This window comes from Macaca thibetana, chromosome 4 (assembly GCF_024542745.1).
Source record: "Macaca thibetana thibetana isolate TM-01 chromosome 4, ASM2454274v1, whole genome shotgun sequence".
Classification (NCBI taxonomy): domain Eukaryota; kingdom Metazoa; phylum Chordata; class Mammalia; order Primates; family Cercopithecidae; genus Macaca; species Macaca thibetana.
This window is the reverse complement of record NC_065581.1, coordinates 115,957,985-115,977,687: the sequence shown is the minus strand read 5'-3', so window position 1 is coordinate 115,977,687 and position 19,703 is coordinate 115,957,985. Positions and strand designations below refer to the sequence as shown.

Below are 19,703 nucleotides of genomic sequence, written 5' to 3'. Positions count from 1 at the left end.
ATCTGGCAGAACTGTGCCTGCCAGAAGAGTGATGCTCAGATGCGATGATGTGATGGAATGAAAGGTCCTGGTGTCAGGCGTTTGGGGTGCTTAGTCATTTAAATTTAAAAGATGGAAAATGGAAATTTTCTCGAGGTGTAGTGTAGCTTCATGTATGAGCTTATACCGTTTTATATAAACTTTCTAACTTTTTCACATGAGTCTCCAATCCCAAAAAGGACTATGGTTCTTGCTCAGTGAATTTAGATCAAATTTCATATGTGTACATTTTGAAGAAATGCCTAATAATCAAAGCACCTAATATCCCTATCAGTTTCTCAGGGATGATTTGTTCTTCCTGTAGAGAGTCTCAAGTCTCAATTCAAATGGGGGCTTTAAGGAGCTAGGATTCTAAGGGAATCTTTAAGACTTGTATTGCTGGAGTTAGCCAGGTGAAACAATAATGTCAAAAGAGACATCAACTTGGATTTATTGAAATGAATAGTTAGCCTTTGAAGTATAATTATGACAGTTCAAATCTCAACCTTATTCATCTCTCTTGTTAGTAATGTGCATTTGCAGTATCTTATAAATTCTCCCCAAAAAGGTAAAATTAAAAAATAAGATTTTTCTGTTTGAAAAATTATAAGAATTGAATTGGATAAAAATACTGGAAAGAATATGCTTTTAAAAAAAGCACATTACTTGTTAAAATGTCATATCTACATTGTGAGGAATTCCAAATTTTAACATGTAGGTTTTAAAATTATTTTTGTAGAGGCATTTTTGTTATATAGAAATAAAATAAAGTCATGTAAAGAAATGAATTTCCCCTTATTTGCAAAGATAAGGGTTTTTTGTTTGTATTGCTGCTTTTAATTTGTGTTTGCTATTATTCATGGGTTTAAATCCCTTAGAATAATACTGAAGCTAAGTGGGTAACTGTGAGAGAATGGGCATTAGAAGGGAAAAGAAAAACATAGGGAGAGAAATCAGCTTTATGGCCAATTTCGTAAACTAGGGTTGTTTTCAATTCTGGGGTTTCATAAGGGTATCTTTTTGCGTGGTAATTCTGTTTACATTTGGATACAATGCTGATTTTACATTTGGGTGTTTTAATACCTGCCCACCAGTTGTGAATTCCACAGTATTGAATGTACCCTGTGGCGACCGTTACTGCAATCACAGACAGTGTCAGTTGGTACTGTTAGGGAGAACCATATGGCATTGCCAACATTCAACTTTAAGGGCACACTTTGTAACAAATCTCATGAACACTGGCCAAAATCAAGTCTCACATATAACAAATAGATGGGTGGGGTTCATCCATAACTGAGATAATGTGGGTAAAGTACCTAGTCCTGGGCCTGTTCCCCAGTGGGCCCTTCACACATGATAGTGGTGTGTTAAGGCAGCCTGTCCACTAGAATAACATGATTAAAAATACAAACATTGTAATTTGCATATTTATGTCAGAATAAATCAGTCCAACTATCTTTGAGAGGCATTGGTTGAAAAGGAAAAATATACCGAAAGGGGTAACTCTAGAGTAAAAAGTAATAACCATATGGAATTCTGGCTCTGAACTTTAATTTATCTGGGCACAAATCAGGCTTCACAGATGGAAGACGGATTTAGTGAGCTCCAATCCTAAGGTACACTCTGGCATCTGATGAGTCAGGGACCTGAGTTGCCATTGGCCAAGCTCACCGTCTTCTCAGGAGAGGTCCCCAGGTGTGTGTGTTGCTCAAGGCGCCTGCTTTGGGTTACCTCCCAATTCCCCGCTAAACTGGAACTTCCTCCAACCCCTGCACAACAGAGAACTCTCTGAGGGTCCTCACTGGCAGTGGTACTTGGAAGAGGCTACCTTGGCCCCTGTCCATCTCGCAGAGCAGGAAGGATTCATACTCCAGGAGACACCCCCCCAACTCCCCCGCCCTTGGACTTACAAAGGGTTGATCCTTTAACTTCCTGCGTGCCTGTGCTAATACCAAGTTGTCTGCATGATAATTATCATGTATTGAGGGCATGCCACGTGCCGGGCACTTTCCCAAACACTTTAGATTTTATGTTCTCTTTAATGTCATCCTCAGAATAGCTACCAGAAGTAAGCACTTACACCATCCTCATTTCAGAAATGAGGAAACTGAGACTCAAAGAGGCTAAGTAATTGACTCCTGGCCACTCAACCAGCCAGCAGAAGGCCCAGCACGATGTCCAGGCAGCCTGCTTCCTGACAGCTGCGTGTTCTCACTCCGTTGCCACCTCTCTCCCCAACCAGGTCTGAAGTCCTTGGAAAGCCAAGAGAGAGATCAGTTCTTCACTCACTCTCACCCTTGCACCCTGGGTTTCAAGTCCTTATCCTGGCATGGACAACCCTGGCCAGTCTTTAATCTAGGCTACATCAGTGCCCTTTACCTGCCCATTTCTGTGTCTTTGCCGTAGAATGGACACCCTTCCTTCCCTCGTTGCTCGCACTCAGTTCTCTCCAGGAATGAATCACCAGTTTTGTAGAAAGCTTTTCAGCTCATACAGCACCTTCACGTAACTCTTTTATGAGGATAATGTTTACTGTTATCATCACAACAGCTTTGCCAGGGATATTATGGAAAGATAGGTAGGCATTATTACAGATGAGGAAACAGAGCCTCAGAGCCAGGAAGTAATTGCCCAAGGTTATGGAACTGTGAGTGGCAGAGTCGGGCTGAATGCAGAGCATACCCCTGAGTTCCTGGCATTAAGTCAGCCCACAGCCTACCTCTCTCCTCCTGCCAAAATCACCTTGCCTTTGGTAAGCCAGTCTCAGCTGAAGAAGATAGATGGAGGCCTTCATGTGAAGGAAATCCCAGCAAATGTGATGGAGTGAGCTCATCTTGACGGTCACTCTTCCAGTAGGAGAGTTGTATGCTTAAGTCAGAGAAGGATGAGAGAAGAAATGCTCCAAGTTCAAGCAGTCCAGGTCAAGGTTGGGATTCCAGGCCGCTGGTCAGGCCCAGTGCACTACAGCCTGCACTACAGGAGGCCTGCCCTCAGCACCAGCAGATGCAGCCTCTTGGGAAGCATTCACTGCATATCCCTCACAACCTCTTACCAGATGCTGACTTTCCTGAACCCGAGAATAGAGCTACATTCGTCATGGACATGCGTTCACCAGCTGGTTCCAGACTTAGATGTGACACCAAAGTATTGGAATCTCTAATGACAATCCTAAGCACAGAGCCCGGAAAATGTCCAAAACAGCTGCTGAGTGACAGATCCTTAGGATACGCAGGGTCGACTCACCTGAATTCTCTGAAACCCCTTAGGACTATGGGTGGAGAAGGGCCTTTGCACATCTGCATGGACACCTGGGCAGATGGTGAAGCCACAACCACACTCGACTTCTTTAATAGAGAAGTCCATGGTTGGGCTGCCCCTGCCACAGGTTGTGCCTCTAGTCTTGGCTCAGTCACTTCTTCTTGGAAGTGGAGGGTAGACTGTAACTAGAAGAGGTTGCCGTTTTTATTTCCAACAGCATAAGAACCCTTGGTCTTCACACCTTGTCAGTCAGGTGTCCTGAGGAAGGAGCGGGAAACTTCCAGGGTATTTGTACCCTGCCTCTGGGCTGGTGAATTTCTGTTAGAACCCCAAATCCTACCTTTAAAGTCCCCCTGAAAGATCCCTGATTCTTCAAGGGACTATGGGCCAGGCAGATTTTTACATCTTCTTTCCCACTTCCCACCCTCCCCACCAACGTCTGCTGGACATGAATGTAAAGTTGACCTTTGGTTGTATTTAATAGCAGCTGTTCTTTTTTTCGTTGTTGTTAGATTTGTACCTATAAATCCCATCAATTGGGAAAGTAAGCCATTTTTAGAATTTTAAAGGACTGCTGCCGTTCTTTCCCCCTCTGAGTTTTGCTCTGAACTGAGCATTAGCTCCCCTTTTCTCTGACATTTACCACACACTGGCGCCCTCGTCCCAGCTGGTATATTTAGTGCCATCCGTCTGTTCCAAGGAACTTTTCCTTTTTTCCTCTTCACAATTCAGCGGGTGGAAAGCTGCAGAGCTCAAAGTTTCCCTATAATTAAAGGGACACAGCCAGTTGGGATCGCTACACCCACAGTTTGACCTACTTCTTTTCTCACATCTGTTCACATAACACATGCGGAAAAGAACTCGATTTTCCTGCCAGCAAGTCCAAACCTTTCCACTGGGCTCTGGAGGGCTTGGCTTGCCACCTGGCTCCAGTGAGGGCTTCAAGAGCTGGAATCCCTGAGACCAGTGGGACCCTGGAGCTGCCTGCGTGTCAGGGCCCTTAAACGCCCTTGTTGCTTCCTAGCGAGGCCTGAGTTGATGGGAGTATCTGGCCGGGATCACTGAGTTTCCTGACTTTTTACATTTGGCCTGTCAGCTGGAGATGATTTGTCAGTCACATTTGCAGGATACAACCCTTTATAGTGTTTCTCCCCACCAAAACTTCCTTGGAGATTTAATCGCTCAAATGGCATATGTACCAATAAAACAATCACTGTCAGCCATATGACATTTATCACACTCCAACTATAAAAAGTCACCAGAGCCAACATAAAGGAGTGCCTTTCAGAAGGGGGAAAGATCCTGATTCCTAGTTTCAGAGGGTTGCATTTACAAACTGGGGAGGGCATTATCTCGAAATGCTAAGGCATATTGTGATTATGGCTAGCTTGGATTTTGCAAATGGCATTTTAAATACGACTGTGAAGGTGTTAGATCTACAAAGATATTTAAAGAAGGAGAAAACACATCTGAAACCTTTTAACGTTAAGCTCATGTGAAACCATATATTTTCACAGTATATTTTCATTTTTCTGTACATATGTAAGTGGGAGCTGAGTTTATAAAGAGGGTCATGATACGGAGAAAGATATTGCTGTGGGCTAGCTATCTATATGGGCTAGCTTATTTTTTGCAGGGTGGTGGGTGTAAAGAAAGACGTATGCAAGAATGCAAAGGTGTGTTCACAAGAGATTCTGTTGGTTTCCCTCCAGGTGGGGAGGAGCACGTGTTCGAGAATTCGCCGGTCCTGGATGAACGGTCCGCCCTCTACTCTGGTGTGCACAAGAAGCCTTTTTTCTTTGATGGCTCTCCTGAGAAACCTCCCGAAGATGACTCAGACTCTCTCACCACGTCTCCATCCTCCAGCAGCCTGGACACCTGGGGGGCTGGCCGGAAGTTGGTCAAAACCTTCAGCAAAGGAGAGAGTCGGGGCCTGATTAAGCCCCCCAAGAAGATGGGGACATTCTTCTCCTACCCAGAAGAAGAAAAGGCCCAGAAAGTGTCCCGCTCCCTCACCGAGGGGGAGATGAAGAAGAGTCTCGGGTCCCTGAGCCACGGGGTAAGTACAGATGGTGTTTGCTTCTATGACAACCACCGTCGCAGGCACCACCTTCTGGTGTCCCTGGAGGAGTTTCAGAGTGTCCGGAAGCAAATCCGCTTGAAGAAAACGGATACTAATTATTCCTGTTCCAGAGCTTTTCTCTGCCAGCGTCCCTCCAGAAAAGGCATCACCAGCACCACCTGTGACCTGCAGCTGCTCCGGCAGAAAGGCAAAGGGGGCGGGAGCTGTGGCTTCCCCGGCAGGAGGGTGCGCGGGCGCACCTCGGTCAGCGAGTTCAATATCACCTACGTGGTGGAGAGGAGCCTGTACAGCCACCTGAACCTGACCCAGCTAGTGCGGCCTGCCTCAGACAGGACCCTGAGCAAGGCTGAGAGACAGGACCTGAGGCGGTGCCTGCTGGAGGAGGATGAGGAGGCAAAGAGGAAGTGGGCCGCCACGGTCGACCGCTGTACTAAAAGGGTTCTCTTGAGAATCCACCAGAAGTCTGTGAGTCACAAAGATGGTCCCGAGGACGGCCTTGTCATTTCTGTGATGTGCAGTCAAGCATTATGGCCTTTCTTCTGCGGGGACTGGCTTTCTCCCCTCTCTCCTGCTCATGACGTCAGGGCACATCCCACCATCACCTTTAATTTCAAATCCTGCTTTCACTTCCAGGCAACTTTCACCTTCTCTTCCATTTCTCCTCTTGTCAGATGAAGCTGTTTGAGTGCCCATTAAAATAAGCATTGAAGCTGATCCAGAGAGGGGCTTCCAGGATACAGGGGTGGGGTTTGGCTGCCTCCAGGAGTGGCTGTCTTGATTCTCGGCCATTGTGTTACTTGACCTCAAAGAAGCTGATTCAAAACAGAAGGGCATTTCACCCTGGAAAGAGATGCTTGCTCTTGGTTTTAACATTAAAACAATAGGAGCAGGCTCATGGAAAAACTGCCATCATCACAGTCACCAATTCGGTGATTTGACAACATTATAAAGCACATTTATATTATTAGTAGAGGCAAGCAGAAAGTTGGTAAATCTAACAACAAAAATGGGAGCCTTTTTGTTTTACTTAAGTCTATTCAATGTTCTTATCTTTATAAACAAATCAACATTTGGAAATGCCTTCCCCTAGCCTATAGATTCTTCTGTACTCAGCAAGGAATGAAGTACTCACTTTGAAAGAATAGGGGATGTTTTTCACTTTTAATACTGGCTGATCAGAGACCTAGTAAGATTTATTTTCAAGGCATGACTTACTCTGAACTTCAGAATATAGATATTTTTCCTTCTGAAATTCCCACCTAACTTTTAGTTTGCACAGTGGCCCATATAAAATGGTGCACAATGAGGAAGTAGAGCTCTTGGCCCTCTGTCACCTGGCACCTTGCTTGATCTGCTCAGGACGGTTGGCTGTGGGCCCTTTTAAAGATCTGAAAGAGTAGAGTATCCTTCAATAGTGGTTTTCCCAGGGGGCCTTCACATTCATGAACAGGATGTTCTTCCCCAGACAATGAGTGTAATTTAAATTCATTCAGTCGGGTTCTGCTTTTGTGAAAGTAAAGATGGATTGGTCAATGCCATTCTTAAAACGACTTTCTCTGTTGTAAAAGAATCGTTAGGTCCCTCCTAGCCCCTGGATTTTCCAAGTATTTCCACGTGTTGACTTCCTCCCTAGATCTTATTTTCTGTCCTTTCATATTGGTGTAATTCTTGCAATACTTTTAATACTGCTAGTATGTAGCAGGAACTTTTCTGCTGTCTCTTTCTGTATCATGGCAACAGTTTTTCATTGATTGAGTTTTTGCTTTAGAATAACAATTCTTTTTCTCACTCATTCAGCCTCTGGTTGGCTCTGACTCACAGATATTTTGAAAAATAACCAATCTTAGTTTTATGTATTTATTTTTTACTTTCAGAAGTGTTCTGCCCAGTTCGTCTGCTCTTGTACCTTTTGACATGACCTTGATAGAACAGACCCACTTCTTCTGTTAATTGATGACTCACCTCTGAGTTTACATCATGTAATACTGAGAATTTTCCCAATTGGAGCACCTTGAATTGTTGATGTGCCTCTCATGTTACTTATTGTCGGATTCATACTATAACTCCATGAGGGCTTTGTCTCTAGAAGTTATATTTCTGGGATTTGTGCTAGTTAGCGTTGTGGACCAGTGATTAATTCTTCACTGACATTGAGTATAGACATCTGGGCAAGCTCATTTCCAGGCACCACCCCCACCTAACGTGCTGTTGTGTAATCCCTCCAGGCACCACCCGCACCTAACGTGCTGTTGTGTAATCCCTATCTCAAGTATCAGTCTGAAGCTGAGTATTTTTAAAATACTGTGAGCCTGAGACAGTAATGGACAGTTTCAACACTTGTAAAACTATGTGTTCAATAGGAAGTTATATGTTTGCATATTCCTTTTCTTGTAGTACAGTTGTACAATCAAAATTTTACTTTCTATTTATCCAGAGAATGTAAGAGGAAATAAGCATTCTATCTTACAATAGAAATAACTTTTTTAAAAAGGGACTAATTTTATTTCTTTGCTAGATTTATTTAAAAAGTTATTTTCCATTCTCCTTGTCATGTATTTCTTTCATTTTATCTAAAAGTTTCCTTTATTCTTCAACCTAAATCTCTTTGTCTTTCAAAAATGCCATATTTGCTTGATGAAACCTCAGGGAAATGATAATGCTTTGTATTCACTGGAAGTGGTCACTTGTCTCGTATTTTATTTGGTCATTCAATTTTTGTTTGAGAGAACAGACATGCATGACATTTTGCAATTTTGTCCATTTTTAAATTCAACCCAAAACATGTGTTTCCAACTGCATGACCATTCCATTGACTAGCCCTCCTCATCCCAAGCATCTATCTAAAGTGTTTTTATAATTATCAGTACAGGAGGTGTATGAACTAAAAAAACTTCATTTAGGCTTCATTTATTTAGGTCATCAATGTTAAAGGCTGGTTGATATACTGATTTATTTTTTATGAGTCTCTTTACAGACCATTTTCTCTTTTGAAGGAATGCTGTTAAAGAACTACTTGATCTTATAGAAAAAGCTAGAAATTAATTCAAGCAATCTTTATTGTTATATTCTTTGTCACTCCTCCACTGTTAAAAAGAATCAATTCCAGATATCTTAGTCTATCAATGGAAGACGTTTTAGTTGGTAGTTAAGAAAACTAGTCCATTCTTTAAGTTTTTCATTTTAGAAATAAAGGCATACAATAGGCATATGAAAACTTAAATGAGATTCTAATTTATTGCAGTCATAGTTTCCACATAAATTCTTTGTCAGTTATTTCATATGCATCAGAAATAACTCGGGCTCCAACATTGCAGTAGATGCTGTAGTTTAAAGCAGGGACATGCAAAACCATACAATAATGAGGCATCTGGGCGCCATACCGTGTCTGTGAAGCCCTGAGTCACAGGAAAGAAACTAGAATAAAATCACTGCTTTTGCAAGAAGGAGGAAATGTACGTGGCATTTTAAGCTGGAAAGAGAAAGTTAATGTTAAAAATTAGCCTTGAGAGGTGGTCATAACATTGCTTACCCAGTTAGGTGATTTGGTGAATATGTTTGTGCAGAAAGGTTTTTCTCTTTCTATAGAATAGATATAGGTCCAGTTAAGTTGACGATAAAAGAAATCACATTGCTCATTGATATTTAATATAGAATTAGGATAATGTCTATTAGAAAATAAATTGGTAGTAGATTATTTAAAACAGCAGCAGCAGCAGCACTGGTGAAGAAGAACAGCTCTGAGTCATCCTGATGTCGGTTGTCATGAAATGCTTTCCTTATCTTTTGGCCTTCCCCTGTACCCCAGTGGCCATCTCTCACTTTGTGGCCCATTCCTGGTATGCTCCGATTTTATAGTTGAACTCCCAGATTAGATTGTAAGGCCCAGAACAAAGCTCCACCTCTGCATTTGCATATTTATAATGTTAACTAAGCCTCAACTTCAATATAACAGCTGCCAGGATGACTACCGCATTCTCAGTACAGCCTTAATGAAAAGTAATGGAAGAAACCAGCATTTCGTAGAGTGTCTGCCTTGTGCCAGGCAGTGCGCTAGAAGGCTTCAAATGTGATATAAGTATTATTTTAATAATTAATCTAAAGCTCAGAGAGTGTAAGTACTTTACCTGAGATAACACAGCAAGTAAGTGGCAGAACCAGGATTTGCGTCTAGATTTTTGTGATTTCAAAAACCTAGGCATTTTCTTTCTAGGATGTTTCTACTTTATCAATTCAGTTAATTTTATATATATATATATTTTTTTAAATAAATAAGCAATACTTATAGTATATTAGGTTGGTGCAGAAGTAATCAAAGTTTTTGCCATTGAAAATAATGGCAAAACCGCAATTATTTTTGCACCAACCTAATACATTGTACTTTTCTGTTCATTTCTTCCATTTAATAGCTGTTCATTAGACTTCTCTGAGAAGCTGGTAATACAAAATATTGAACCCTGAATCTACAATTAAACTTTCATTACTGATGTTTAAAAAAGATAATTAGTTGTAACATTAATGTGCGTTGCGGGGCGCAGGGTGGTCGCTCAGAGGCTTTTACTAGAAAAACAACAGTGAATTTGAACCAAGTTCTGCAAATACAAAAATCACTAAGATATAAGCAGTTCTGTGAAGTTTTGCAACCACCTAAAAGGATAATAAAGTTTTCATTCTTTATAACATCAGCATTTGTCCTATTGAAATTAAAGAGTGTGGTCAAAGACAGTCACCGATTCATCCGTTTTCTTTCTGGGCAAATGTGGCATCTTCATTCACTGAGAGAAAAGGGTCATCATTACTTAACTTGGTCAGTTAGATGGGAAAGTTACCAGCGTTTTTGGCTAGGATGGGGAAGCAGTGAGTGAGTAATTCTCTTGGCCTGATTGGACTACTATAAACATAACCTTTCCCCCTCCTCTTCTCAGCGATTTAAAACTAAACAAAATGAAAGTCTGTTTGAAAAGCTTGCTGTTGGTGTCAGAGCCATGGGATTTTAGACCTGGGTTTTCAGGATGCCTGAGCACATGGATCCTCTAACACATATCCCTTCATTCTCTCTACTGAATGTAGCTGATGTTAGGGGAAGTTCTGTGCTGGAGACAGGGAATCTCACAGCACTGGACTCATGGTTTTTTTGTTGTTGTTTTTTAGGCTTTTTTTTAAGTGGTTGGTTTTTGCATGTTAAGAGGATTCTAGACTTCTGGGGTGGGCAGAGTTCCAGTGGCCTGTGAAAGGGAAAAATGAGTGAAGTTTCCTTATGACATGACTCATGTGTTTTTTTCTCATCATTTCTCGTGTTCTACTTTCATCCTGTACACGTATTTGTGATTCAGAGATGTCCTGCAAATGGGGACTGTTGGGTTGGTGCACCACCGGCTGGCTTAAGCATAACTGGAGTTTTTCTGCCCTGCCCTCTTTTCCACAGAGAACCTGCAGTTTTGGAGGATTTGACTTGACAAATCGCTCTCTGCATGTTGGCAGTAATAATTCTGACCCAATGGTGAGTAGCGTTGGAGGAAAGCAAAAGATATGGATTCAGGCGATGAGGCTGACAATAGTTGACCATTGAGCATCTTTGAGAACTGATAGTGGGTACTGTTTTCCTTGGTAATCCTCAGTCACGTTTAGAGAAAAGCTCTATTTCACTCACCTTACCGACTCCACCATTCCACATGGAATGAATAATGACCACTCTCACTGCCGTCTCCTTCCCTGAGTAGCACAGTTCCTTTAGTGCCTTTGCTTCCGGTTTTCTTCAAGTAACAAATCCAGATAAGTCTGGCCTCTGTGGTCTGAGTCATTTTGCACATGGCCTTTTCTTCTTGCTAGTTTCTAGCACGTAACTACGACACACACATAGTGCCATGAAGTGGAGCCCTGTGGGTATGTGCTGGCATTTTGGAACACCAGTCTTATTACAGGCCCAGTACCTGGCCCCGCATGGCCTATACTAAGCCTAGGGTTTTGTGGTCTGGGGTGTCCTGGAGTGAACTTAGTCTCCGTGGGACCAAAGCAGACCAGACCGCTCAGGGATCTGGTGTCAGGCCCAGGTGTCTGCCCCTCAGACCTGCTTTGGGGTCATAGTCCAGGGACAGGCCACCACAGTGGCACACAAGTTTTGTTCCCTGAAGTTTGTTTTCTCAGACCCCAAGGGTGAAGGTGAGTCCTTTTTTTTTTTTTTTTTGAGACGGAGTCTCGCTTTGTACCCAGACTGGAGTGCAGTGGCACAATCTTGTCTTGTCGGCAATCTTGTCTCACTGCCACCTCCGTCCCAATGTAGCAGTTCTCCTGCCTCAGCCTCCCAAGTGGCTGGGATTACGGGCATATGCCACCATGCCCAGATAATTTCTGTATTTTTAGTAGAGGTGGGGTTTCTCCATGTTGGCCAGGCTGGTCTTGAACTCCTGACCTTGTGATCCACCCGTCTTGGCCTCCCAAAGTGCTGGGATTATAGGCGTGAGCCACCACGCCCAGCCTTTGGTGAGTCTTATATATAGTTTAGTTTGTCCTTTGCATTGTGTCATAAAACTGTAAAATGAAGATTTCGTGTTTCATATTTGTTATGATCATGGGTCAGCTAAAATACCCACCTGGGATGTATATGAAATGTTTTGAAAATTTCCTGGAAGAGATTTAAACTATTTTATTTGGCTATCAAATTATATTGATTCTTAAGCCAATAGTTTTCTGCTGTCAATCTTTTTTAGAAATGAGAGAAAATATGATTTGTTTTCTTTCTCAGAGAAAAGTTTGTTTAAAAAAAAATGCAAACTAGAATGAGAGATGACCACAATCTAGTTTGTTAAGAGAGAAATGTACACACTGAGCGCTATAGTGATGGAAATCCAATCAGATGTTGCTCTTCTAACGAGTGAGCTTAACCATTTGTTCTAACCTCTTTCTCAGGGCAATTCAGTTGTATTATCCTCTCTTCTCCCTCATTGCTGGGATTACATGAACATAGTAAATCACTTTTTTTTTTTTTTGGAGATGGAGTCTTACTCTGTTGCCCAGGCTGGAGTGCAATGACGCGATCTCGGCTCACTGCAAGCTCCGCCGCCCGGGTTCACGCCATTCTCCTGCTTCAGCCTCCCGAGTAGCTGGGACTACAGGCGCCCGCCACCACGCCCAGCTAATTTTTTGTATTTTTAATAGAGACGGGTTTCACCGTGTTAGTCAGGGTGGTCTCGATCTCCTCACCTCGTGATCCACCCGCCTCAGCCTCCCAAAGGTAAATCACTCTTTACTGATGAAATGCAGTCCCCTTGGGTGTTAAAAATAGCAGGAAAAATGTAACCTGATAAGGATGTACTAAAAGTAAGTAAAATAAAAACTGACTCACATCCCACTGTCAGCAAACAAACAAAAAACCCTATAGTCAATAAGCTTTCATTTTTAATCAAAGAGATAAATAACAGCACAGAGTTAACACAAGAAAAACTTAAAGATCCTGAGGAATGCCCATATTTCTGAGAGCTAGGACAGTAATGGTTTAAATAATAAAACCTGTCCTTCATCTTTTGCGACCAACAATACTTGCAACATTTTGTCTTACAGGGTAAAGAAGGAGACTTTGTGTACAAAGAAGTCATCAAATCACCTACTGCCTCTCGCATCTCTCTTGGGAAAAAGGTGAAATCAGTGAAAGAGACGATGAGAAAGAGAATGTCTAAAAAATACAGCAGCTCTGTGTCTGAGCAGGTATGTAGCTACCTGGTAGAATGTTCCCTTGGTTCTTCCTGACAAGAAAAGCTGAGGATGGCCCACCAGAGATTTTAAATGGTGCTAAATATACATATTCCTTGGCATTAACCTGCTCCAAGTCCGTGCTTTATTTACATAGAGAAATATTGTATTCAGCACACATTTATTAAGCACTTTGGGCTGTTCAGCACCGTGCTTGGTGCTGGGGAATACAAAATATAGGACTTGCCTTCTATGTACAGACAAGAGAAAAAGACATGTAAAGAAATGGTTACTCTTCAGTGCAATAGGCATTGTAAATTTGAATGCAAAGGAAGCATTTTATTTCCTAAACTATGCCTTGCTACAGAATGGATGTTACCAGAATCAAACCTAAAACTTTTTTTTTGAACAGCAGACTTGTCGATCATAGCATAAATTGTTCTAGAAGCACATAGCCAGTCTAAGAAATAAACTCGGAGTTCTTCCTGGGTACCAGACTTTGGTAATAATGTTTCAGAGCGGGGTGTTTTCCCTCATTTGCCCTATCTGTAGCCATGAAGAAAGGTATCACACAATAGATTTTTCCCCCCTAGATCTATAATTTTGTTGCTAGAAAAATGACTGTTTCTGTCTTAATTGCATGGGTGGCGGGAGTAAAGACAGTTGGAGAGCTTGGCCTCAAGGTAATTATGACCATTCAATTTTCAAGACACTCTCCTCCGGCACCTGTACAGCAGTCATTTTGTAGCCTGTTGAAGTACCTGTGTATGAGCTGGTTGTCTGCTTGAAATATGTAGGTAATGCAGTTTATCTGCCAAATAAAAACAGCAGTGAAAGCAGACATTTTTGCTCAGCTGCTGCTCTCTGGTGGGCACAGTGAGCTAAAACCAAGCATCGCCCCTATGTGAATGACAGCACCACCAGCCTGCCACCCGCCTCACTTGATTCAAACAATGCCTGCATGGCAGCTTCAGTTGATTACAGTGATTCTCATGGGGAAGGGGTGAGAGGGTATCATTTTGCTCCCCCATGCACCCCAGGGCAATGTCTTTCAATGGTCAGACTGGGTTGAGATGAAGTGGAGTAGATATTGCTGACATCTAGAGCAGCAGTGCCCAGTCATTTTGCACCAGGGACTGGTTTTGTGGAAGGCAGTTTTTCCACGGAGCTGGGGTGGGTGGTGGTTTCGGGATGATTCACGTGCATTACATTTATTGTTCACTTTATTTCTATTGTTATTACATTGTAATATATAATAAAGTAATTATACAACTTACCATAATGTAGAATCAGTGGGAGCCTGAGCTTGTTTTCCTGCAACTAGATGGTCCCATCTGGGGTGATGGGAGACAGTGACAGATCATCAGGCATTAGATTCTCATAAGGAGTCTGCAACTTAGATGCCTCATGTGCACAATTCACAACAGGATTCATGCTCCTATGAGAATCTAATGCCACTGCTGATCTGATAGGAGGTGGAGCTCAGACAGTAATGCGAGTAATGGAGAGTGGCTGTAAAAACAGATGAAGCTTGGCCTACTCACCCGCCACTCACCTCCTGCTGTGCGGCCCACTTCTTAACAGGCCACAGACGGGTTCTGGTCCATGGCCCGGGAGTTGCGGAATGCTGATCTAGAGGATAGAGGCCAGGGACACTGCCAAACATCTTAGCATGGACAGGACGGCCCCCACAGCAAAGAACTGTCCATCCAAAATGATCAGTGCTCAGGCTCAGAAACCGTGGCTTATTAGACCTGCAGGAGATGCTGGACTGCCTTCAGTGTGTCTTATCCACGATTGTTTTCTGTATTCTTTTCATTCTCTTGTCCCTATGGATGAGGGAGTGATAGTGGTTCTGTATTTCTTCCCAGCAATGAAGCAGTCAGCATGCTAGTGAAAGCATGATACTAATTTAAAGCATTTTATTAAGTTTGCTTTTCCCGCAAATTGAAACAGCCACCAAAACTCTTCAGCTTATGTTCAAAGAGGTTTTATGCTTTATGAATCATAAGCATAGAATTTTAATATCATTTTGACGTTTTTCAGTAATGTTACTACCATATAGCAATCTTACGTGCTTAGTTCTATTTTTTTAAGGCAGTCATTTCACATAAGTTAAGGAATAAAAGAAATAACTGATCATTATAAATTTCCTGTAAAGCAAAAATAATGGAAGGTTTTGTGTGGTTGGTTTTTTTGTTTTTGTTTCGAGACAGAGTCTCACTCTGTCACCCAAGCTGGAGTGCAATGGTGTGGTCTTGGCTCACTGCAACCTCCGCCTCCTGGGTTCAAGCAATTCTCCCACCTCAGCCTCCCGAGTAGCTGGGACTACAGGCACGTGCCACCATACCCAGCTAATTATTGTATTTTTAGTAGAGATGGGGTTTCACTACATTGGCCAGGCTGGTCTCGAACTCCTGACCTTGTGAACCACCCACCTTGGCCTCCCAAAGTGCTGGGATTACAGGCATGAGCCACTGCGCCCACCTTGTGTGTTTTTTTATAAAAACTTTTGAATAAATATACAAACCATTATGGCAGGGATATTTGTTTTCTCTGATACTGCTATATGCCCAGTACCTGGAATAGTGCCTGCTATTGTAGGTAATTAATAAACATGTGATGAATAAATTAATAATTTTAAAAAGCATTTGAAAATATATCAGAGATCCACATTTACTATTGCTGTTTTTCAAACTGCATGCTTTTTTCAGAAGCATTACAGAAGAATTTGATGGGAAAAAAATCACTTATTTTATGATGCAGAAAGGAGGAATGAGTTTTTTTTTTTTTTTTTTTTTTTTTTAAAAGGAATTCATACTTTGGAGCTTCAGTGACTTCCTAATAATGTCAACTTTAGTTTTCTTTGTTGTTTTTGAGGTCGCTTGCTCACTTTCCTCACATTGAAAGCGCTAATGTGTGTTGGATCAGAGACTACTGTTGCTGATGTCCTCAGATGTTTATAGGGCCTGTGGAACTGTGTTAAGGCCCTTCTGATGATTCGGCAGCATGCAAATAGCAGGTTGCGTTTAGTTGGTTTTGTGTTCATGTAGCTGTGGCCATGTGTAATATGCCAGAGACTTTTCTATTTTGGCAAGTAAACAATTCTCACTGCAAACTTTCTGAAGTGTGACATCGTGTATTGATATAGCACCATGAATCAGATAAGCATGCTATGCTCAAATGTGCAAATGAGGAGCCGCTGAGAGGGTAATACTTAGCTACCCAAAATGCAGAAAGTACTGCTGAGTCACTCCCATCAGGATTCTGGTCTGAAAGAGACTCCCAGCTTTTTACTGACAGCACTTTAGAAAAGTGAAAGAAGCTAAGACTTTAGAGTGACATACGGAAATTTTATTGTAGACTGGAAAATAGTATGTTTGCTGTCTATTTGGGTTTTAATTTTGAATTTCTTTAGCCAATGCCAATAATTTGTATAAAGAGAAACATAAGAATCTTGCCAATTTTTCCCCCAAGGAGTATACTTTTTTAAAAGTGCAAATGTTTCCTATCCAAGTAGATTAAATATCCTCTGACTGCACTTCCAGGTATTCCATTAATCATGGATTGTACTTGATCTACATTTGAAGTCCAGCCTTGCTACTGGGCTTTTGTGTGTGCTGAGTCTCTAAGCCTTTAAGTATTTTGTCTGTGTGGTAGATAGATTTTTTTTTTTCTTGGAGATTTCAAGAATATCTACTTGAGAATGAGAAATAATATTTGAGTGGTTAATAAATAGTAACATTGTCCATAACTTTAAAGTAAGCAAGGATATAGGTTTAAAAGGAGGAGAATATTGGTTATAGAATCAAATATGAGTGTAGATTGATTTCATTGATTTCATTGAAGACCAAGTCACTGAGAATTACAAAACAACAGCTGTGCACTCTGATGAACTTCTTCATTTTGTTGAAACCCATGGCAGGATTCGGGCCTCGATGGAATGCCTGGCTCCCCTCCGCCTTCACAGCCTGACCCTGAACACTTGGACAAGCCCAAGCTCAAGGCCGGGGGTTCCGTAGAAAGTCTTCGCAGTTCTCTGAGTGGGCAGAGCTCCATGAGTAAGTCTCGTTTGTCATTGTAGATTATTGTCTTTGGAGTTAATATGTGACATATACTGAGCACTAGGTTCAGGCAATTTTAAGGTGAATAAGACCAAGTCCTGCCCTTCAGGTGCTATTAGAGAACCGGACCTGCAAACTCTCTGGACTCAGAGTCGTGTCTGGTTATTAGTAGACATGCAGCAGCAGCAGCCCAAAAGAGGAGGTGATGCATTTTGATCAGAGACAACAGGGAAAGCATCTCAGAAGAAGGATCTAGAGAGCAGGGGGATAAGCCAGGGAGACGAGCACATGCAGGTGACCAGCGAAATAAAGGGTGTGGGGAAGGGAGGGAATTTTATATGTGACTGATACATTCGGGCCAATGGTAGTTGGAGTTGGCTGAATGGTAGGAAGGAAAAGATCAACTTTTTATTTTATTTTTATTTTTAATTTTATTTTTTGAGATGGAGTCTCACTGTCTCCCAGGCTGGAATGCAGTGTTGTGAGCTCAGCTCACTGCAACCTTCGCCTCCCTGGCTCAAGGGATCCTCCTCCTGCCTCAGCCTCCCGAGTAGCTGCACTACAGAGGCATGCCACCACACCTGGCTAATTTTGTTGCAGAGATGGGGTTTTGCCACGTAGCCCAGGCTGATGGAACTCCTGGACTCAAGCAGTCCGCCCACCTCAGCCTCCTAAAGTGCTGGGATTATAGGCATGAGCCACCGTGCCCCGAGATCAAATTTAAGCCTACCACTAAGTTCTTACCCTTTTGGGCACATGATATGACCACTCTGAATTTGTTTCCTCATCTGTAAAATGGTTCGAAAGAGTGTGCATTACCACTGAGAGGTCACAAATGTTCAGAGCAGAGTCTGGTGACTGGTCCTGCAGTGTTCTCCACACGGGAGCCTCGGTGCCACATGGATTCCCAGGTCTTGAGGGTAACTTGCTGTGAGTCCCCTGTCCAGTGAGGAACTGAGGGATACCACTCGGAGAATTCATAACTGGGCCCTGCCCTGGTCCTGACAGAGGGTTGTGGCTCAATGCTTCCTTTCTCTGGGCCTTCGTTTCCTAATCTGCCTTACCTTCAATACCTTTCTGCTTTGCTGGGTGGGAAATCTGTATCTACCCTTGTTCTTCCTCTGTTTCCTGTACAGGTGGTCAAACAGTGAGCACCACCGATTCCTCAGCCAGCAACCGGGAAAGCGTCAAGTCAGAAGATGGGGATGACGAAGAGCCGCCTTACCGAGGCCCGTTCTGCGGGCGTGCCAGGGTGCACACCGACTTCACCCCCAGTCCCTATGACACAGACTCACTCAAGCTCAAGGTATGTCTCTCCCTGGCCTCAGAGCAGCTAACTGGGCTCTTCCTTTTCTCTAGGAGGCTTTCTTTCCTCCTTACTGTTGAATGCTGGACTACTATGGTATAGACGGGACAGTATCTTGGCTACCTCGATCACTGGTCTCCTCTGTAGTGAAAAACAGAACAAGAACCAGCCAGCCCTCGCGGCCGAGGGAGGGTCTCGTGTTAATCCCTGGGTTATCATCACTTCACCCCTCTGACCTCAGCTTCCCTCTAGAATTCCTACTGCACACCCTCGCTCTCCCCACCAGCTCCTGCTCCACACACGTGGTTTCTATGTTTTCTCCGTCTGAAGAAAGATTTCTGCCTTCTGTGTGCTCAGAGATTCCTTTATGGGACAGATGGGGTTCCACCACCAAGTGTGTGCAGCCATGACAGGGCCAGAATTGACACTGGGTAGGACAGGTGGGAAGTGCCTTCTCCAAGAAGTGGGAGCCCTCTGAGGAGGGAAGACGTGCGGAGCGCCAGGTGGGCAGCCTGGCTGAGGGCACCAGAGGCACCCCAGGCACCCCTGGTTCTGCAGGGCAAGAGGGTGGAGGGGCTGTGACCAAGGGCCTGTGTGGAATTCCGTACAGTCAGAGACACCTGTCTGGCCTCTGCTGAGCTCACAGTCACATCCTGTGCGGCTCACTCAGAGGGGTGACTTGTGGGACCCCGATTCTGGCCTTTGTGGCATCTTCACTTCTGCATGACCTGTGTATCTGACAGACTTATGATCGGTACGTTCGTGGAATGTACCTAATGGACAGATCTTTGCTCCCTGGGCCACAGAAAGGAGACATCATTGATATCATCAGCAAGCCGCCCATGGGGACCTGGATGGGGCTGCTGAACAACAAAGTCGGCACATTCAAGTTCATCTACGTGGACGTGCTCAGCGAGGACGAGGAGAAGCCCAAGCGCCCCACCCGGAGGCGGCGGAAAGGAAGACCGCCCCAGCCCAAGTCTGTGGAGGATCTCCTGGATCGGATTAACCTAAAAGTCAGTCGCTTTGGATTCTCGTCACATGCTACTACCTCACTGCCTTTTTCTCTCCTACACTGAGCAAGGGAGGGCATTTTTAGGGTAGGGTTGGGGCTGATCTGTGTGGTCCAGTAAGGTCGGCTCGTTACTGTGATCAGCATCCATTCCACAGAAAGAGTTACCAGTTTTCTAACACTGCCCTTGACCTCAGCTATGGGTGATAGCATAAGTCCCAGATCCAACCTTGCTGCTGGAAGAGCTATAGGCAGAAACTCCTGGCACCTTGATCACAG

At 43.3% G+C, this 19,703-nt stretch overlaps 1 protein-coding gene across 3 annotated transcripts in view; it reads left to right on the top strand.

Annotated features, from left to right (window-relative positions):
- SASH1 (SAM and SH3 domain containing 1) overlaps positions 1-19,703 on the top strand; it is a 287,896-nt gene that overhangs the window by 250,821 nt on the left and 17,372 nt on the right. For all 3 annotated transcript variants that reach the window (XM_050787296.1, XM_050787295.1, XM_050787297.1), the window contains 6 exons: positions 4,989-5,335; positions 10,782-10,856; positions 12,914-13,057; positions 16,968-17,103; positions 18,243-18,412; positions 19,219-19,428. In XM_050787296.1, coding sequence (XP_050643253.1) covers positions 4,989-5,335; positions 10,782-10,856; positions 12,914-13,057; positions 16,968-17,103; positions 18,243-18,412; positions 19,219-19,428 — 1,082 coding nt within the window. The remainder of the gene's footprint in view (positions 1-4,988; positions 5,336-10,781; positions 10,857-12,913; positions 13,058-16,967; positions 17,104-18,242; positions 18,413-19,218; positions 19,429-19,703) is intronic.